The 20,874-nt window shown below is 42.1% G+C and overlaps 1 protein-coding gene and 1 pseudogene across 2 annotated transcripts in view; one reads left to right on the top strand and one right to left on the bottom strand.

Moving 5' to 3' along the window:
* MYO16 (myosin XVI) overlaps positions 1–20,874 on the bottom strand; it is a 574,777-nt gene that overhangs the window by 333,814 nt on the left and 220,089 nt on the right. For both annotated transcript variants that reach the window (XM_032402627.1, XM_032402626.1), the window contains exons 5-7: positions 19,344–19,452; positions 12,441–12,565; positions 2,641–2,766 (exon numbers count right to left, since the gene is read on the bottom strand). In XM_032402627.1, coding sequence (XP_032258518.1) covers positions 2,641–2,766; positions 12,441–12,565; positions 19,344–19,452 — 360 coding nt within the window. The remainder of the gene's footprint in view (positions 1–2,640; positions 2,767–12,440; positions 12,566–19,343; positions 19,453–20,874) is intronic.
* On the top strand, positions 4,894–5,407 carry LOC116631475 (annotated as a pseudogene).

The raw sequence follows: 20,874 nt of genomic DNA on the forward strand, positions 1-20,874 counted from the left end.
CATCAGGTGAGTCCAGCACCACGATCTGCTAATACAAAGTGCCAGGGCAAGCACTCTTCTTCCACTGAGCTGAGACTCCCCTCCCCAATGAGAGGCAAGGGCAGCTGGGAGGGGGCAACTACAAGAGGGAGCATAACCCAGCGGGCCCCCAGCCCTGAAAGTCTTTTGTGGCAATCCCCCTACCTCACCCTGAGACATGGGGTAATCTGGCTTGGGAAAACCTCTTCTTCCACACCTTTGGGGACACTAAAAGAAGCAGTGAGGACCCCAGGGACACCAGATAGGCCAAGTGGACCAAAATGACACCTCAAAGGTCTGAAAATTAAACTGTTACTGGAACCACAACCCATTGGAGTAGACTAGGCCCTGCATATCAAACATAAACAGGATGACTAAAATAGAAGATTTATATAAGACCAAGATTCTCCTAACATAATAGCTGAAGTGTCCAAAAATGCAATTAAAAATCACTTGTCATACCAAGATCAGGAAATCACAACTTGAATGAGAAAAGATGATAAACTGACAACAAGATGAATCATGCCAGAATCGTCTGATGATGACGGTAAAGCAGAGCTCATAAGAATGCTTCAATAAGCAACTACAAATCCTCTCGAAACAAATGAAAAAAATAAGAAATCCCATCAAAGACACAGAAGTTACAATAAAAAACAAATGGAAATCATAGAACCAAAAAATACAATAACAAATATAATACACCAACTCATACCAAATATTTCATCTGACTTGCAACCAAATAAAACAAAAACCACACACTGGCTTCTGATAAAAATTATTTAAATGTCTAATAACAGCAATAGTGACATATTTAGTCCAAGGCATGTCTATTTTTTTAAAGACTTTATTTATTTATTTGAGTGACAGAGCGTGCAAGAGAGTGAGCACAAGCAGGAGAAGGGACAGAGGGAGAGGGAGAAGCAGACTCCCCAGTGAGCAGGGAGCCCGATATGGGGCTCAATCCCAGGACCCTGAGATCATGACCTGACCTGAAGGCAGACACTTAAACAACTGAGCCACCCAGGCAACCCCCAAGGCATGTCTTTAGAAAAACTTGTTAAATCTAGTCCCATTCTCCCATTATCTTATGAAAGTGGTTAAAGGGAACCAATTTGGTATTCTTTAAAATGAACCCAATCTGAAATCTAAAAGTCCAATCAGAAAAATTGAAAAAATGGGTAGAATGAAAGCCTTAATTAATTGAGTTGAAGTAAGTAGCATTCTGTCACATTTTACCAAGCTCTCACTCACTTGCAGATTTAGCTCCTTCCAGAGGGAGCACTAACGATAATGAGCATGTTCTGATAATTCACCGATCACCGTTTTCTCTGCACAGGTCAACAGGTTGTATTCAAGGAAGTACTTGCTTCTGTGTTTGCTTCTCGACTTTTTACTAAAGACAAAACCTCTCACCCAGTGTCTTCTGGTATGCTGTGGTGCTAGAAATGCAGAACCAATGTGCTCGTGGTGTACGTAGATTATGGATCCTCCAATACTCCTATGATCTACTGGGGGGACCGAGGACCCCTGACCCCTGGGACTGATGACTTCAGCTATCTGCAGCCTCTTCCCCTTAACCCATCCATTTACTTACACAAACATTCACTTGCTAAACACACAGTTTGGGGTACTTAATAAAGAGCCTGTTAGAAATATTTATTAATGAATGAAAGTTTTCATAAAGGAAATGTTGTCAAAGCAAACAATGTTTTTATTATTTTGAAAGACTTTCCCTAAGCAATGTGCTTTTTCTAAAATGTGTGAAATGCGAATGGTTTCAATTATTTCAACACCTGCAGTACTCAGATTTTATGATGGATATTTCGCATACCAGTTAGTACCTAAGAGACTTAACTTACTATGAACCTAAGGGGCATGACTGTTACCCCAGACCAACTTTTGAGAAGCAACAAGTTTAACCTAAATCTCCACATTTACTTAACAATGAATTCTCTTCCAAAACAGTACTCAGGCTTTCTCCAACACAAAATATTGTGTATTGTATAAATAGATTTCAAAATTAATCAGTTATTACGAACACTGCTGCCACATTCACCCACATAAAATCATTTAAAAGTCCGTTTGCTTCTTCCTGATGATATAATGGTACCTGGTGAGAAAGTAATTTGTGCGATACTAACTCAAGTTGTATTAGCTATGACCAAAAACCAATTCAGAGAAAAAAAATCTGCTATTCACCTTCATTTGTCAAGATGAAATATAATTTATAGTGAAAAACTAAAACATAAAATGGAATTCTGCTTTACTCCTACTAACTTCAGAGAACAAACAGAATTAACAATTCATAAAATTATAAACTACTATAAGGACTACATAATGTTAAGAAAATAATAAGTCCATTCTATGAAAAATGTTTATGATTTTGTCTTATTTCCCCAACAATTTTGACGATATGCAGAATCCTGAGGACTGTGTGTTTTATGTATCCTTCCAAAAGACAATGTTTTTGTTCAACCATGAAAATACTTGTTTATGAATAGGATGCCATTAAAAGTCAAATTTCATGCTGACTAGTACACAATTTGAAATTTGAAAATTAAATATGAAATGATGCATTATTTATAGAATGATTTTTTAAAATAATTTAGGAGATCGTTTTACCTGGCCATACTTTGCTGCCAAATGAAGTGGGGTCCAGTACTGATTATCTGCTATATTCAGGTCCCCGCCATGTTCCAGGAGAAGAGACACCACCTCCTTGTAGCCACTTGCACATGCCATATGCAACTGCAGTGAGGAAATATTTTGTTATATAACTTAAAGCAGTGACATAAAAACAATTTATTCAGTGGCTTGAAGAGAGCTACTAAAATATAATCTAAATAATATAAAATAAAATAAATAATATAAAATAAAATCTAAAATACCTTTAAAAAAAGAACATACATGCAGTTTTATTTATTTGATATAAGTGGACATCATCCTTCTTTAAACAAAGGCTTATGGTTTAATTATTATTTTCCTTCTGACCCTGACAATGTGCACTTTTTCATATAATTCCTATTTTCTTCTTTAGTGTAATCTGAATACTTTTAAATACAAAATGCAATAATTGAATGCTTTACCACTTCTTGCCCAAAAGTCAAACATGTAGTGACTGGCTCTGGAATTCTAGCCCTGTACTTGGTGCGACTGGAGGAGATTCGAGGACACATATGACAATAGGAAATGTGATCATCTCGATGCTTAGGAACAGGAAAAAGGGGCAGGCACACTGGAAAGACTGAGTTGATCCTGACAAACCTTAAAATGATTATGGAGCTCCCATTTGAACATGCTCCCAGTTTAGTTTATGAATGCAACCTGAAGTTTAGGAATGAAGCCTTAGGTGCTACGATGATGGGATCGGGGTTTGGAGAACGATTCAGACTTTTCAGATGGGGTAATTCCTGTTTCCAATGCAGCAGCCTTGATTTGTAAGTAAACTGTCATCATGCACAATTTAAATTAGGTTATTAAGTAACTACGTGATTGATTTCATGAGCATAATAATAAGAAACTATAACGAAGGCAAAAGAAAAAATATAAAAGTAGTGAACCAATGATTTCTTCTTGGTTTTGGAGCATGGAATTTTGTAGCTTCTTTTTATTACAAAGATAAAATTATAATAAAGTCAAAGGACTTATTAAATACACATACACATATATTAATAAAATCTAGCAAAAACATTTGCTTTTCTACCTCTGGACTTAATTTTGCTCTTTAACGTACAGCATGTATTTATATGCTTATTTCTCGTACTTAATTGCACCAAAAGGACAAATACATTTATCCAACTGAAGGTATAAACATTAAGAGATTAAGTTTCACATCAATCTTCCTGTACTTTGTTATATATAAAATTTACCTCATGAATATTCTAGCAAACAGTCCCAAGAATAAAATATCCACCCCAAGTATTTTAGAGAAATATAATATTATACGCTTGATCTCCTGGAAAACCAATCTTTCAACTGCTCCTAAATTTATTCTACATTACTTGAATAATCAGGTGATTCAAAGGTTACTGTGAACAGTGAGCACTAATATCTGGATCTGAGAAGGTTTTCACTGACCATTTGTTGGTTAGCACCTGATCCTAACGAAGTCAAGTTCACTTGCATTAAGGATGAACTCCTTAATGAGCAGATTTGCTTTCCACGGGGCAAAAATCGGGTTCTCCCATTTCAAACTCAGCCCAGTTCCTGCCCTGCCAGCTCAGGCACTGCTCTCAAGGAAAAGACTAAAAGGAAAGTCTTGGCTCACTTGGTAGAAAAGCTATCCAAAGCATGAGTTCCCAGTGACATCTCTGGAGGCAGACAAATTTAATCCTAGGCAATCTCAAAACGAAGGCAAAAACCCCTGACTTTGAGTATTTCCACTTCCTTACAAGAGATAACAGAATTTTAAAAATTCATCGTAGTAAGATATTAAGAGCTCAGAGGCTCTACCTTGATGCTACTGGCAATCCACTTCGGAATCCATAAGCAAGCCTCCAGACCCCCCAGGGGACCGTTCTCATCACTAAGTTAGAGCTTAAAAGATGTCTATTTTCTGAAATGGAAGTTATACCCCTCCTTTGTCCTGACAATTGCTGGAAGATGTCAGGTGCCAAAATGTGAAAGTGTTTATCCCCATGGTGTCTTAGAATACTCCTTTCCTGCTATTTTATGGGGTCTTAGGAGAAACACGAAGGCAGCTGCTCTTTCTGTAAACGATTAGCAGCAGCTTCTTGGAAGGACGATTGCAAAAGGACAGTCCTGGAAAATTATGGCCGGTTGGAAATCACCTATCCAGTTACAACGCGGGACAAGGTTTCATAGCCGCTTCGCAAACGCTGCCCATAAAAGTTATCAGTTATGCCCTTTTACGAAGATGGTGCCGAAGGCTAAGAAGGAAGCCCCTGCCCCTCCCAAAGCCGAAGCTGAAGCAAAGGCTTTGAAGGACAAGAAAGCGGTGCTGAAAGGCGTCCACAGTCACAAAAAAAAAGAAGATCTGCACGTCACCTACATTCGGACAACCCAAGACACTGCGTCTGCAGAGGCAGCCCAAATATCCTCGAAAGAGCGCCCCCTGGAGAAACAAGCTTGATCACTATGCCATCATCAAGTTCCCCCTGACTACTGAGTCAGCCATGAAGAAAAGAGAAGACAACAACACACTTGTGTTCATTGTGGATGTCAAGGCCAGTAAGCACCAGATCAAACAGGCTGTGAAGAAGCTCTACGACATTGCCGTGGCCAAGGTCAACACCTTGGTCAGGCCTGATGCAGAGAAGAGGCACATGTTCGACTGGCTCCTGACTATGATGCTTTGGATGTTGCCAACAAAATTGGAATCATCTAAACTGAGTCCAGCTGGCTAAATCTAAATATAAATTTTTTCACCCAAAAAAAAAAAAAAGTTACCAGTTATTCCTTCTAGTCTGTACAGCCCGTGATGCAATAATCATTGCCTTAATGTTGCAGACGCAAAAGCTGGGGACGAGTTAATTTAGGCAACCAGCCCAGGGGAGCCTGGCCCCTGTGGGCTGAAGCCACGTTCTTCTGCATTCTCCAGCACCGACTCTCTGAAACAGCAAACGGGAGTGGACACCCGAGTCGGCCAGGCCACCAGGGTAACAACCACAATTTGTAGTGCTCCTAACAACCACAATTTGTTAGCGCTCCTAACGATCCTTGTGTTCGTCCCATAATTTATTGATTTAAAAACGGAATTTTTCTTCTTCCTATAAACCACCCCTTCCCCAATATCCTTATCTTGTATTAAAACATTGGTCTCTGGAAGATGCCCACCATTCACACACTTGTTTCAGCCTTCCCCTGGCCCAACACCCGTGGAGGTGCAGCCTCGTGTGTTAAGCATGGCGTGTAGCCTCCTCATACTGATCAAAACCATCACCAGGTCCTGCATCTTTCAGATATGAAGACCCGTAAGAGTCTCGGACCCCAGTTAGAAGTCTGCGGTAGCGCAATCGTCTCTGAACAGCCTCTTCCTCACACAGGTGGTGTGCGAGTCTGGGGTCAAGACAGAGAGGATGATAACCCAACAAAAGTCACATCCATGGAATGATGGCGCTCAGCCTGAGGACTGTCCCACCTCTTCACCACGGTGTTCTTCTTCTAACCGGCTGTTCTTCAGGAGAGCATGGTGCACAATCCTGTGGAGCATTACCATCCGCCTGACCAATTCCTCATTATTGGGCTTTTATGCATTTGTCGCATTTTTTATTTTATAGAAGATCGCTTTGTCGATAATCACTATATTTGTCTCTCTGATTATTTCCTTCTGACACATTCCCAGAAATAGAATTGCGATTCTAAAATAATGAACATTTTTTCAATGTATTTACATACACTGAGTTCGGCAATGTTGGTGCAATTGACACCCCATCCAGTGGTGTGTGGAGGGACTCTCCCTCACAGACCCTTAGCCTTCCAGTCTTCACTATTACGTATTTCTAAAATGACTATAAATAAGTTCAACGTACTGAATTCCTAAAAATTGGTCTCTTCTAATATATTTGGAGGACAGTTGTACTTTCTTTTGTGTATTGACTCTCTCTATTATTTGTTTTTCTACCAAGAGATGGTGATCTTTTTCATTCATTTCTATGACCGCTGCATTTTTTAAAACTATTAACACTTTGGAAGACCTGTTGCAAATATCATTCCTCGTTTATTATCTGCCTCTTAATTTTGCTCATTATTTAATGCACAAATGTTTGTTTTAATTTTTGTCATGGTCAATGATCTCAGTATTTCCCTTTGTGCTTTCTCCCCCTATTTGGATATTGGAAGGGCTTTCTCCACCCAGAATTAACTCCTTTCTTTTGTGTAACATGGAAACTGGGGGTTCACTGTTAAGTCACTTACTCAGTCTTCTATTTGTGAATCTCATTTTTAAAAAGAATCTGTGTGTGAATTTTAAAATATCTTCCCAATGAATGTGGTCTTACTTAAGGTCTGTGACCTGCCACTCTAAGGCTGGCAGGTCACTCTGAGGTTAATGTCAAATTTTGATGAAAATTATTTTAGGAGTAAATGAAAATCAATCTTGAGGAATAGCTATTCAAACACCTACAGGAATTAGTCCAGATTTTGAACCAATAACTGCGAATTTTCTCCAATTATAGTTTTCTATCAGAATATTAACAGAGGATTTTTCCTGCCATAGTTTTGACTGAGTATGAAGCTAATATGTATCACATCTCAAAGTGAGACCAAATATGGACATTTGAAAATAGGTTGTCCAAAAACTGCCTAAATTACTTTTTTTTAATGTTTTATCTCTACACCCGCACCCAATGTGGGGCTTGAACTCATAACCCCAAGAACAAGAGTCTCATGCTCTACTGACTGAGCCAGCCAGGTGTCCCAGCCTAGATTATTTTTGACCGCTACGTCTAGACTGAGGGCATAATAGCTCCAAATGAGAGATAAAGGGAGACTGCACACGTGGGAAATTTTTGTGTGGCAGTGGGGCCTGGATTCCTCCCTAATTCAAGTCAGGAGAGCTCGTCTTCAGTGGCCACCAACAGAAGCTCTGTGTCCTCGGGGATTTGGTGGAGACACTATTACTGGTTTTGATTCCTGACTAGAAGAAGTAAGGGGCAAGAGACAGGCTGGCTCTCTGCTTTCGTGGGCAGTGAAGGGGAGTCACAGATACACTGGCATCCGCTCATGAGTTCACAAGGGCAAAGACAAACACAGGGAGGATTTTCTGGGGACAAGCCATTTTCGTTTTCAGTTCTGTTTCAGGGGGATGCCTGAGGAGGAAGCACGGTTCAGCAGAGACAGGCTGGGGTTCCCCTAGTTCCCCAGAGCAGAGGCAGGTGTGAAGGACCCTCTGGAGATTCCCAGTGATGGGGGGTAAGGAGGTGGTATCTGAAGAACCCCCACATCCTCACAAGGGAAATGGTCAGCTTCTTGCCCAGAGAGCAGAACATCCTCTCAAGGAAAGTCAAGTCAAAGCCTTCCAGGTCCCATTGTGTCTCCTCCTGCCCATCTGTCTCCTCCCATCCTCTCTCTCCACTTCAGTGACACGGAAGAAGAGGCAGTGGAAGGAGAGGAAACTAGATGAGCACAGCCACCCTCCCTCCCATGGACTCCCTAGTCTGATGCAACACTATGCAAGCAGCAGGTTCAAGATTTCACTGATATCAGGGTCCTCAACACCTGAGCCCACCAGCCCCTGCAGGATCTAGGGAGAGATTCAGGGGATTTGCAAACTTGGAAATGGGAAAATGGTTAGTTTTATTTTTTTTTCTAACCCAAAATGAAATTTAGCAAATTCTTCAATGGTGAACCTAGGCCACACACCTACAATGCTATCATCGAAAGAAATATGTTCCTATCACATTGTGGTCATAGCAGATATCTCCAAATATCCCCCATATTCAACTCTACTCTAACATCATGGTAATGATTACATGCATTACTCAGTGCCTTCATAAAGAAGCACATGCATTACAAATCACAAATTTAATTTTAATATTAGGATTATGATGTTTCCATATAACTGGGTTTCTTCGTAATTCTAGGCACCATTTTTATGACATTAAAAACACAATTCTGATAAGGAATCCATGGCTACACCCAAGATTTAGAGGGTAATATGGCATAAAAAAGATCAGTGAACCCTGACTTCATGCAAGCTGAGGCTTTTCATGGTTATATAGGACCAGACATTCTAATCTCTAAACTGAGACTATGCGTTGTGATATAAAGTAACCATAAAAGCTCTATTCCCGGGGCGCCTGGGTGGCTCAGTTGGTTAAGCGACTGCCTTCGGCTCAGGTCATGATCCTGGAGTCCCGGGATCGAGTCACGCATCGGGCTCCCTGCTCAGCAGGGAGTCTGCTTCTCCCTCTGATCCTTCCCCCTCTCATGCTCTCTCTCATTTTCTCTCTCAAATAAATAAATAAAATCTTTAAAAAAAAAAAAAAAAAAAAAGCTCTATTCCCTAAAAATGGCCAGAAAGCTGATGACATTGGCTAAGTCTTCATTCAGAAGTAAGGGATGAACCAGACGTACTGAAATAACAAAGGGAGACAAAAATAAAATTGCTTGATGTTTGCATCTCATGAATAATTCTTTTCCAACAAACCAAGTAAATGAGCCCCAAGGCCAGATGTTATATATCAAATTCTGTGACAAAAGAGTAAAGAGCCAGCGTCTTCATAATGGATCTGAAAGTCATTACAGTCATATTTTCAAAGAGCATCCATGAGCTCGAACTCAGGAACGCATTTCCATATGCTCTGTAACAGCTTTTTTTTTTTTTGGAATTGTATCCTTTTTTGAGGCTTTGTTTTCTTCTAAGAAGAATATCTGTGTAAACCAAGAGGTCTTTTTCAAAGAGCTACATTATGTTTGGTTATTTTATTGCATATTCTAACAGAGGAGAAAAAGGCAACATACTAGAAGTGTAGTGGCATTGAGCCTTTTGTTGACAGCTTTATCTTTTTTGCACAATTTAACAGCGTGGGAAATGATGCTTAATTTTAAACCACAACTGGCATCCCAACTCAGGATACAGAAATCTGTGGAAGAGTGTCTTCCACTGTCCCCACCTACAATAGACCAGAATGCGCACGATTTGGAGGCCAGCTCAGGGTGGTGGCAGTCATTAACATGATAGACTAACCAATTCAGATGTAAGAATCCACTGAAACTGCCACTTGCTAAATGCTGAGAGCCATCTTCGAGGAACAACTTCCTAGCCTGCCAATCACTGTTACTTCCCTCATAAAAAGCTCAGAGATGATCATTTAGTTATTACACAATTATTTGCAACGTTTATGCTCAATGCTCAATAGAAACAAGTCACAAAGAATGTCAAACACTGAAGATGGTTGAACATGATAGCAATTTATGGCTCTGTATTGATTCTTTCCACAGCTTCGCTAATGAAGTAGGTGGGTCCTTTTGTTCAGCGGTATTTGAAACACTCATCCTATTTTTTTATTTAGCGGGCATCTTTTTTAAAAGAAATATAAAGCTCTAATGTCTTCTGCCAAACAGAGAAGCAAAGGTCTATTGGGTTTCTAGGCTGGACATTGGTGCATTCCATGTGTTCAAAGAACCGTTACCCACTCCAGTCCGGATTTCGAGCTTCCCACTCCACTGAAACCGTCCTCGCTGAGAAGACCAACAACCTCCACGTTACTAAGTCCAACAGCCAACTCACCATCTCCAGGCACTTGATCTCCCAGTGGTATCTGATAGTCCTCTGCTTCCTCCCCCCACTCCTCCTCATCATCATACTTTCTTTCCTCGGCTCCTGCGACATCTCATTCTTTTGGTTTTCCTCCTACCTTGGGAGTTCCTCCCCCCAGTCTCATTTCTGGATCTTTCTCTTCTTCCTAAGTTCCATGGCTCGGTCCCAAATTCTCTTCCCTTCTGTATCAAATCTGTGATTTCATCCAAGGTCAAGGCTTTCAATGTCATGTACATGCTAGTGTTCCCAAAAGTGAGTCTGCAGCCCAGACAGCTCCTGACTTCCAGATTCCAGTATCCAACCACAAACTCAACATCTCCATGAAGATGGCTCAGAGGCAGGTGTAGCTCTATGTTTCCCACACTGTCCCTGCTCTAAGCTCGTTTTGTCCTCTGCCTTCTCTGTCCCATTTGATGTCAACTCCATCACTCCAGTTGTTCAAGCTAAAAGTCCTTGGAGTCATTCTGCAGTCATCCTTTCTCTCCCATCACTTGGCCATCAGGAAGTTCCAGTGGATCTTCTTTCCATACAGACGGAAGTTAGCCACTTCCTACCCCCTCAGCTTCCTGTGGCTTTGTCTGAGCCACACCACCAACCTCTGGGTTACCGGAAAAGCCTCTTACCTGAACTCTCAGTGTCAGCCCTGCCCTTTGACAGTCCATCCTTAACACAGCAGTCAGAGCGAGTGATGCTTTTAGAACTGAAGTAGGACCATGTCTCACTCTCTTTAGAGCCCTCCAACGTGTTCCCGTCACACTCCGAGTAACTACATCCTCACACGGGTGCACAGACCCTGTAGGATCTGGGCCAGCTACCTCCCTCCTTTCCTTTACTCTGCTTAGACTCACAGGCCCCTGTGCTGTTTCTAAATCACAACACACCCACCCCTGCCGCAGGGCCTTTGCACCCACCACTGTTCAGCCTGAAATGCTCCTATGCACACCTGTGGTGTGTGCAGACCTCTCTCAGATTACTCAAAATTCCTGGTCAGTGAGACCTTACCTGTGTGCCTCCAAAATGTCAACAACACGCTCAGCACCTCCCTGTCTTGTTTTATTATTTTCTCCTTTGCATTTATCATTATTAATATGCTATATATTTAGCTCATTTATATTATATATTATGTACCTTCCCCAATGAAATGTGAGCCCACAAAAAAAGGATTTTTTGTGGTTTTGTTCATTATTATTTTGTTCACAGGAGGTGGTTAATTAATAGCTCCTCGATAGAGTAATTAGAATATTTTTCCATTTGAATGTGTGATTTTTCAATAAATTCTAAACATACTTTGTTTTCTTTGCTTATAACTTGGCATTATGTTTTTTTGAAAGTCTTTTGAAATTTATATTCCAAAGTCCAAAATCAGTATCTAGGAAGACTATTCTATCTAGAGGTCTCAAAGTGCTTGATTTGCATCTAATAAATCTAAAATTGAATCAGGTCTCACACCACTTTTATCCATTTAAACAAGTCACTTCTCTCATCACTGTATTCAACCTCACACCTTATTTTTTCCATGGTAGAAATTGACACTTCTATGCACCCCATGCTTCAAGCATCATAGTCCCGTCTGCTAGTTTAATTTCTCTCAATTTTCTTCCCTGAGCTTCAATACATTTAGTTCCACTGCAATTAACTTTAACACCAGCATGCCCAGTTCAAGTACATTTTATGGGTCAATAGTCCAAATGTTTCTTATTTTCATGATTAGACATTATGCTTATATTAGAATTAATCCAATTTAATTGTACTGTTTTTACATCACTGCAACTGTGCCTGATAGCTATAAAAAAAGTAATGACATGATTTTGCTTGGATTTAGAAATTCATTCACCAGAGTAACCCATAATTTGTTTTTCTTAAAATTAAAATGAAAACATTATAAGTTCCAGTTCAGATACCACACTGACAAAGTAATGCATAAAAATTATTCCCAATTTTTAAACATACATGGAAGGAAGTCCTGAAGAAAATATATCATCCCCTAACTCCTGGTTTTCTCTGAGCGGTGACATATGTGATTTCTATTTTCCTTTTGCATACTTAGGTGTTTTCAAGATTTTTACAATAAATAGGTAGTACTTTTACGATCAGAAAAAAAAGACATTTTTATAAGTTAATTGTACCCAATTCTATGCAGTAAAAATCAACTGAAATTCTCTATTTAAGCAATATTTTGGAGTCAGTTACATAAACTTACCAGAGTTACCCCTTCATCATTTTTCTCATCGACATTTCCACCACCTGATAAGAAGTGTTTGACATCCGTTAGCATGCTCAATGGTCTCTGAAGCTTCATCTGGCGCAGCGAGGTCAGATCCACTCCTAGGAGGAAAACAGCCTTTCAATCAGAAGGCAGAGATGCTTCTCAGCCGCTTGGGGGTCAACCCTTAGCTTTATCTTACTGTTCTTTCAACACGTTCCTCTTTGAAGCCCCTCTTCCACTTTGAATTCTCACTCAAAGTCTGTATAATTGTTTTTCTCGGCATGCATTCTATTTTCAGCTAGAATACAGTCTTGAATAATTTTCCTCTTATTATATCCCAAAGATGTGATATGATGCCTTATCCATGACAGGCTCTCATTGCATCTCTGGTTTAGTATATAAATCATCAAGGGACACTGCCCAAAGTATTTTAAACGGTTTGAATTGAACTGAAGTGAGTTAGAAAATATAGTTTTTGTTCTCTATCATTTCCTGGCCAAAAGAGTTGCTTCCAAAAGCAATGTGGTATCCTGGAACAGAAAACTGCCTATGGTGGGAAAACTGGAAAAATCTGAATAAATCTATAGTTTGGTGAATAGTATTGTACCCACGCTAACTCCGTAGCTTGGATCAACATAGTGAGGCCGTGTAGATTGGTGATGTGGGGAAACTGGGTGAAGGGTGTACGGAATCTCCCTGTGCTATTTTCACAACGTTCCCATCTATCTCAAAAGCTTTCAAAACACATTTAAAGAGATTCTCCAATCAAGCATTTCATGACTATTTGTGTTAATCAAGAGGAATCAACTAAAGCGGAGTGAAGAACTGGCTGTCCAACTTGACTGAGGGGGGTGGATGCGGCCACGGAGAAGTCAGGTCTGCTCACTGCCCGTCCGTCCATCAGCACAGCCTTCATTCTAACCTGAGCTTTCACGATCGTGAATCTCCACGGTAGCTCGTACCTTCACATTTATGCATTCTGTTCCCAGCATTGGTTCCTGGACAGAACAGGTGTTTACTAAGGGGAAATAATCCACCTTATTGTCAGGGAAAGTAATCATGACGACGACAACGATGATGATGATGATGATGATGATGACCATGAACATCTGCCTCTCAACCAGTGGTTGCTATGAACCAGCACTCTCTCCCTCTCCCATCTGACTGAGTCCTTGCCGCAAACGTGGAGGTGGGCGGGATGCAGGGGACCAGAGCACCAAGGCCACGGGGAGCAGTCCCCCTGGTCATGCCAGTCTGTGGTCGACCTCCCCTGGGGCAACTCTGGGAAAGGAACTTAACCTGTCGGATCTTCCACATCTGCACTCACTCCGATAATAATATACATCCCAAAGGAGTAAAGAAGCTACAGACACTATTTATAGGATCTGTCCACGGGGCAGAGAGCATCCATCCTGTTGCACACCTGCCATCATTCTCCCCTCAGAGCCCAGCAGCTCCGCCTCGTGGCACAACTCTCTCCCGGAGCCTGGCTGAACAGCAGAGCATGGCCTCAGGGGTCAGGCTGCCTGGGTTTTAGTGCTGGGTCTTGTACCTACTTCTAGTGCCAATGGGAGAAGGTAACTTATCCTCGGCCTCACTTTCTCCAGCTGCAAAATGGGGCTGATAATTTTTGTTTCACTAGTTGTTATGAGGATGAGTTACAAACAACACAGAAAGCACCCCGCCCCGTGTTTGGCTTGTGGCCAGCGCTCAATAGACGGGAGCTCTCATCCGTACTCAGCTTCCCCACTGCAGGGCTTACGTGCCATTCATTATGCCTCTTGTCATAAAGAGGCAGGCAAGAAGCAAACAAAATAAAGCCGAATGCACTATTTGAATAATGTGGGCTGTTTCAAATACTCTGTCCAAAGTAAACCCATGTTAGTAGAGACATGAAGGGGCACCAATGACCAGCTTTGGAATCTCCACGCCATGTTGGAAGAATGAACAGATTTCCCCTAAGAGTTGCTTTGAGGTTTGTTAAGAACCAACTAAAACTATCACTCTCTTCTTATTTTTAGGGTGATGGAATTGAACATGTGAGTTAATTTTGGAAAATATTATTTCTCAAATGTCAGTGTTCAATTTTGCACAGTTGGAAGCAGCAGAAGAATCTGATGGTTACATTATTCTAACTTTTATAATGTGGCAGTGTTTATGGGAGTGGTATGTATCTTTTAGAGAATTACTTAAACATATGGTTAAAACTGAATAATAGAAGAACAGGGCTCAAAGATAAAAGACAAATTAAAAACATATTAGAGATCACTCATTTCAGCTCACTTACGATGTGTCATGAGAAAGCAATCTATTTTAGCCATTGTTGTGAAGGAATCAGAGGGGAATATTATGACCTTGTATCTTACTATTTTAAAACTTAATTTTGAACCAAATATGATACCAAGTAAAATGTGATTTCAGATTTTCATTATATGTTCAGGAAAAAAGCATAAGTCTATTTTCAGTAAGACAACAGAACAGAAATCCCTTTTCTTGGTCAAGCAAACTTCTTAAGCTGCTCCAGGAGAAAAATAGCCAAGACTTATTATGGGCATAATAAGTCTATTTTGTAATGGGCAATTGGCCAAGCCTGTCTTTTTTTTTTTTTCAAAGAAATTAAGTTTTATTTTCATCCTGTTTTCTGAAAACCATTAATAGAAGTCCTGATTAGATTTATCATTTTGACAGGAATTTGGTAATTTTTTTTTTCATTTAGGAAATAAGAAAAACATCATTTTCCTGAAATTCACAAGTGATTCCACGTGCTGCTAATATTATTGCCTGATTACATCTGAACCATCAGGAGGTGCATGTGCAGAACTGAAATCGCAGTAACACCTCAAGTCAGTCCAAACCCTATGGTAACCCATCTCCCTAACTGTCCCTCTCACGATAACATTGTGTTTTTAACAATTCCATGTTTCCTCTTCTCCATTACCCCTTCTTCCCTGGGGGGGCTTGGGGGGGCTCGGTGGGGGGTACTCGGGGAGGGGACTCGGCGCTGCTAGTGCAGATAATACTGTGCCACTGCGCCCACACGACCAGCCCCTTGATGGAGGCATGACACTCTCCAGGTCCTAGAAGTCCCAACTCTACGTTTTGTCTCCATCGGAAGCTTCCTAAGCTTGCTAAATCCAACAATTGAAGGCTGCTCTGGGCAGGCAACAAAAGGAAGCTGGTTCTAGCAAAGAAAAATAAACATGTTCAAGCCAAAAGGGTGTTTGAGCCCTGCCCCCGATCCCTTCCCCTCAATCCTGACCAGAGGCATCATGTGGGACTGTCCCAGGCACCCTGGGACACACCGCCACCCTAACAGTGGGTGATTCCCAAGACGGTGGTGCGGGGACAGCATTCTGAATGAACTTTATTAGGCAGAAGAAATACACGAGGGCACTGTGCACTGATGAATCTGGGAGTCTTGTGAAGATTCGGGGGGCTAAGCCAGTTTCCGAGGCTGTTCCAAAAATAGACAACCCAGGGTTTTAACTAAGGCAGCAACCGCACAATCAGTGAGGGACGGGGATATAGCAGAGGGACGTCAGGGAAGCAGAATCTATGAAATTTGGTGACAATTCAATGTGAGAGACTTAGAAAAAAGAAGTGACATTCATATGGTCGGATTCCTGGCTAAAGGGCACAACAGACTATGGATAGGGCACACAAGGAGAACGGTAATTTCCATATTGGACATGTTATTTCAAGTTGTCTGATACTTTAACTTTATTAAAAATTGCACACTGCAGAGCAGAAAGTCTTCAGAGATAGCTAAGCTGCAGGAGTATTCCTGGGGGCAGGCAGGTGGTCACCACACAAGGAATGGGGTGAGATAAGCCCAAAATAGCATGCGGCGGGCTGGAAGAAGATACACAAAGACAAAAGCTCTGGCAATCATCCATATTTTGGCGTCTGCACGTGCAAGTCTCCAAAGGAGACTAAGTGAAAGCTCAAAGAGAATGCAGAAGAGTACAAACAATCATTGCAGGTGAACGAGGGTGCACAGAACAGTGGGATGGGGGTCACAGGGAGACGAGTGAGCACAGAAGGGTGATCCGCCCACAGAGAGCCAAGGAGGCAATGGCCATCCCTGCAGGGACATTTCCAGCAGCAGAAGAAGCTGAACTTCAGTGGGCTCGGTAGAGGAGACCAGGAGCTCAGGAGAATAAATGGGATCGACTTCTTCTAAAAGGATGGATGTCCGCAGAAGGAAGAGAGGGAGCTGGGTGATGAAACACAGGGAGCAGAGTGGAAAGCAGATGTTCTTCCCCGAGCCGTGCATCCGTCCCAGACCACCCTGTGCTCCCCCTGTGGCGCTTTCTTCCCTTGCGGGATCATTTTATAATCCATTGCTTTCTGCGAAAGCCAGTGGGTTCGCCTCGCGCAGCAGAGCCAAGACGCATCCCGCGCTCAATCGGCGCTCCGGGTTGTGTCATTTTCCAGCCCGGGGAGCTCAGGCGGTGAGCCGAGGTTAACTGCTGTGCCCGGATGGACAGGGTGTGTCGGCGGCGACAGTACAATTAGAACTGTGACCAGTGATTTTCCACGTAATCAGCTTGCTCACGACCTCGCCTGCCTCCTGCCACATGCATCCTGATGGGACGGTGTGATAAGTACTCGGTGTGGAAACTGTAGGAAGCGCACGGAAAATTCAAGGACTTGCAACCACCCAGCTATTAAGAATGCAGTGCGGAAACACCGAGAGCCAAACAGTAATGACGATCTTGTCGTGGGATATTAGAAATTTCTGAGGCTATCAGCCCACGCTGTCATAGCGGATAACTCTAAAAGCACACCGACGAGGGGGCAGAGAATAAATCGAATGAGACAGTATTCCCGGCAAGCGTGGCAGCTCATACAGACACAGAGGAGGGACCCCGGCAGGAACGGGGAGCAGACTGAATGACCCGAGGGGGGGCAGAGGGGTGGGAGGCAGGGACAAATGGAAAACAGCATTAAAAACTGAGGAGATACTAAATTGAATTTGTTCCAGCAAACATGCATGTTACAAACTGATTGTGACAGCCAGCGTCGTGACAGATTTTCTCCTAACCATTCAGAGTCAATGCCTCCCCCTCTTTCTTCTCCCTTAACCACATTTAAAATCAACCTCATGGGGCGCCCGGGTGACTCAGCTGGTTGGCATCTGGCTCTTGGTTTCAGCTGGGGTCGTGGTTTTGGGGCTGTGGGATCAAGCCCTGTGTCAGGCTCCGTGCTCAGGGGGGGGAATCTGCTTGAGGATTCTCTCTCTCTCTCTCTCTCTCTCCCTCTCCCCCTGATTCCCCCACCCCTGCTCTCTCTCTTACAAAAATGAAAAATAAAAAATTAAATCAACCTCCCAAAGGAATACACTTATTTTTCTTTATAGAGGGTAGATAATACTGGTTTTGCAAATACTAAAATTTCTTATCAAACAAAATCCTTGGATGAATTGGAAAGGCTTATCAGTCAGGTGAGTTCTTTTGCAAATAAAGATACTTGATTTTAATTTTCAAAGAGAAATATTTACCACTGTGGCTACAAGAAACTCAGAAGAATTAGAGCAGAAAGGTGTTAAATAGAGCTGACTCAGCTAATACTACACAACTGAGTTCTGCGTGCAAACTCCCAAGTGGGCACCGCCAGTCCAAGTTTTGCAAAGGTCCAAACAATGAACTTTGCAGCCGTGGGATGTGCATGACGTCAGGCTTCCCTCCCCTTAGAAGTGATGGAATCTGTCCCCAAGGAGTCACTGCTGACAAGCGGATAAAAGATCTGAATGTGACCCTCATGTAAGGAGCAGGTACAAGGAGTGAGGAGAAGAGCTGGGAGCCACAACCCTTCCCCCACGCTGCCTCTGTCACCCCAGCCGGAGACTGTGACCTTCGGTAGGACAGCCTGGCTCACATTGTCCCTAATGAAGATAATGGTACTCACCCCGCTTTCAGAATTAATGAGATAATTTTTTTTAAGAACTCGGTGGCTCCTAAGTACTAATTATTATTATTCTAAGCCATCCTCAGAATAAACCTTTTGATACAAGGGATCTGGAGGAGGCAAAGAGCGCAGGGAACAAAGAGGCAGATGTGAGGGCTTTTCTTAGAAGCAAGAAGGACAGAGTCAGAAGCACTGTGTGGCTCTTAAAATTTTTTAAACTTTTTCTCTGACAAAAGATCATACTTGAAGGGACTGGAGTTTCTTTGTTGTTATTTATACCTAAACAGAAAGGAAAAAAAAAGTGGCAGACTTCTTCAGCTTAATACCATATTGGGCTCAGGACTGCAGATACCCCCACTTTGCCAGTGCTGAACTTACTCGTGAAATTATACGTTTAGTCTGTGCAATTAAACACTCTTTGTCAGGAGATATAGCTGGGAGCTGGGGCTCATGTCTTCAGGCTAGCACCGTGACCCAGGTGCCGCTTCCAACACTGGTATTTCCTCGTGTCACCAACAGCGGGTGCTGGGATGCTCTGCAGGCTGCCCTTGACTTAAGCCCTCACTTACGGGCATGTCCTTCTTGCAATGACCACCCGCTCCTAAGAGAATACACTTCAGATGACCTGGCTCTCATTAACTCAAAATTCAGTTGTGCTGGTTCACTTCCTTTGCCCTCCCAGTGGAGAATAGATTATAATTACAAACCCAGTGCCACTAATTACAGACTTCAGACGCTTGTTAAAATGTTCCTTCATTTCTGGCCTCTAGATTTCTGCTGCCCTGCAAAACGGCATTGGCTGAATCAACAATGCACCGCGGTGGGAACAATGAAATGTTACAGAGAAAGACAGACTTCACGTTGTGCCATCTAGGGAAAGCACATCCATCTGCAATCATGTGAGCATGCCTAAAAAATAAGTATGCACTTGTAATTCTACCATGCTGTCTTTAAATCTTGGTACAGTTTCTCAAAGCATCCGCCTACCACTTTCATCCAGATAGGTCAACAGGATAGAACTGGATTCTGTCCCCTCTACGGCATAATCCAACGGGATATTTCCATTAACATCCTGGAGAAGGACGTTGGCTCCAGCCTGTAAATGAAAAAGAACAAACAGAAAATGATGTATACTGTTAGCAAAGAAAGCAGATCAAAACTTTCACTTCTATGTTAGTGGAGAAACAGGTCCAGAAAAGTCTGTATTAGATACAACCCTGGAGAACCCTGTAGGAAACTGTAATTACGTTGCAAGACAAATACAATTACTTTGTGAGAAACTCCAATAGGCTAAAAATGGACCTTTGCAAGACCTTAGCCCCGACTACTTCTCCCCACCCTTCTCGCTAAACCCCAAATATCCAGCCCATGACTGCTGAGCCAACCGCACCCCGTGTCTTGTTTCTAACACAGCAGAAACCCCCCATGCCTTCGGAGAGTCTCCATGGAGAACTTTTCTATGAACTTTGACCCATCTTCCCCAAACTATCCTAAAAGCTTCTCAAGCACCTCTTCCACAGAAAGTCATCTGAGAGCTAGTCTCACACTACTATGTTTTAATAAAGGCTTGGACTAATGGCTTCTGGCTGTTTGTCTTTTTTTTTTCCTCTTTCCAGAAACTATTTTCTGAAAAAAGCACAATCTGTAGATATCAATGGATGAAGAACATTAAATATGGCCATGACACCTTGTTTAGCTTCAAAGCACCCTTCATCAAGCAACTCTGAGGATGCATGCCCCACCCCGCCGCCCATTCCAGCTTAAATACAATGACAGATGTACTTTCCCTTTGAAAAAAATTTGCTCACATAAATCTTTAATGAGCTCCATAATATTTATCAGGCACGGTTTGCATCTCTTCTCCAAGGGCATGGCGTGAACACGTACCCATTGACCAAGACTCCCCGTTCACCTCCCAATCACGAGTCACTGAACTCAGGTCAAAGCAAAGAAAGTCTTCCCCTATTCTCTTTACTGAATACAATTCTGTGCTGCAATGTTACTAAAGTTCATATACTCTCTGAATTCCTAAGGTTTCATGAAAAGGTGTGTGACCTTCATAATCTCATACACTAAAATGGGGGATTTTGCCTTCTGTTATTCTATACCTGTAAACAAACAGCTTTCCTATAGCTTACCGACTCCACACAGCGTTTCCACAGGACTGATCTAAATATCCTGTGAAGACAAAACTAAAAGTAGATCCAAGTGGCAAAATCTTCTATATCTTGCTATCTGCCCTGCAGAGAACTATGCCGCTCCCCTCACCACCCAGAGTGCAGCACATTCTATTTTCTATAATCATATAAAGATACTGCTGTATTTGAACAAATTAAGTTCTATAATGCAGATTTTCACTTAGCTAAGGAAACATGTAAGTTTAAGGTCCTTAAGACTTCAAAGGATCTTCTTTGTGCATTTAATTTTTTTAGGCATTCAGAGTTTGGAAGGAAATCACTTGAGGCAGTACTGTTAAGCAGACTTTCCTAATGAGTCCTCTCCTTTAGCGTCCAACCAG

Source organism: Phoca vitulina, unplaced genomic scaffold (assembly GCF_004348235.1).
Source record: "Phoca vitulina isolate PV1807 unplaced genomic scaffold, GSC_HSeal_1.0 scaffold5, whole genome shotgun sequence".
Lineage (NCBI taxonomy): Eukaryota > Metazoa > Chordata > Mammalia > Carnivora > Phocidae > Phoca > Phoca vitulina.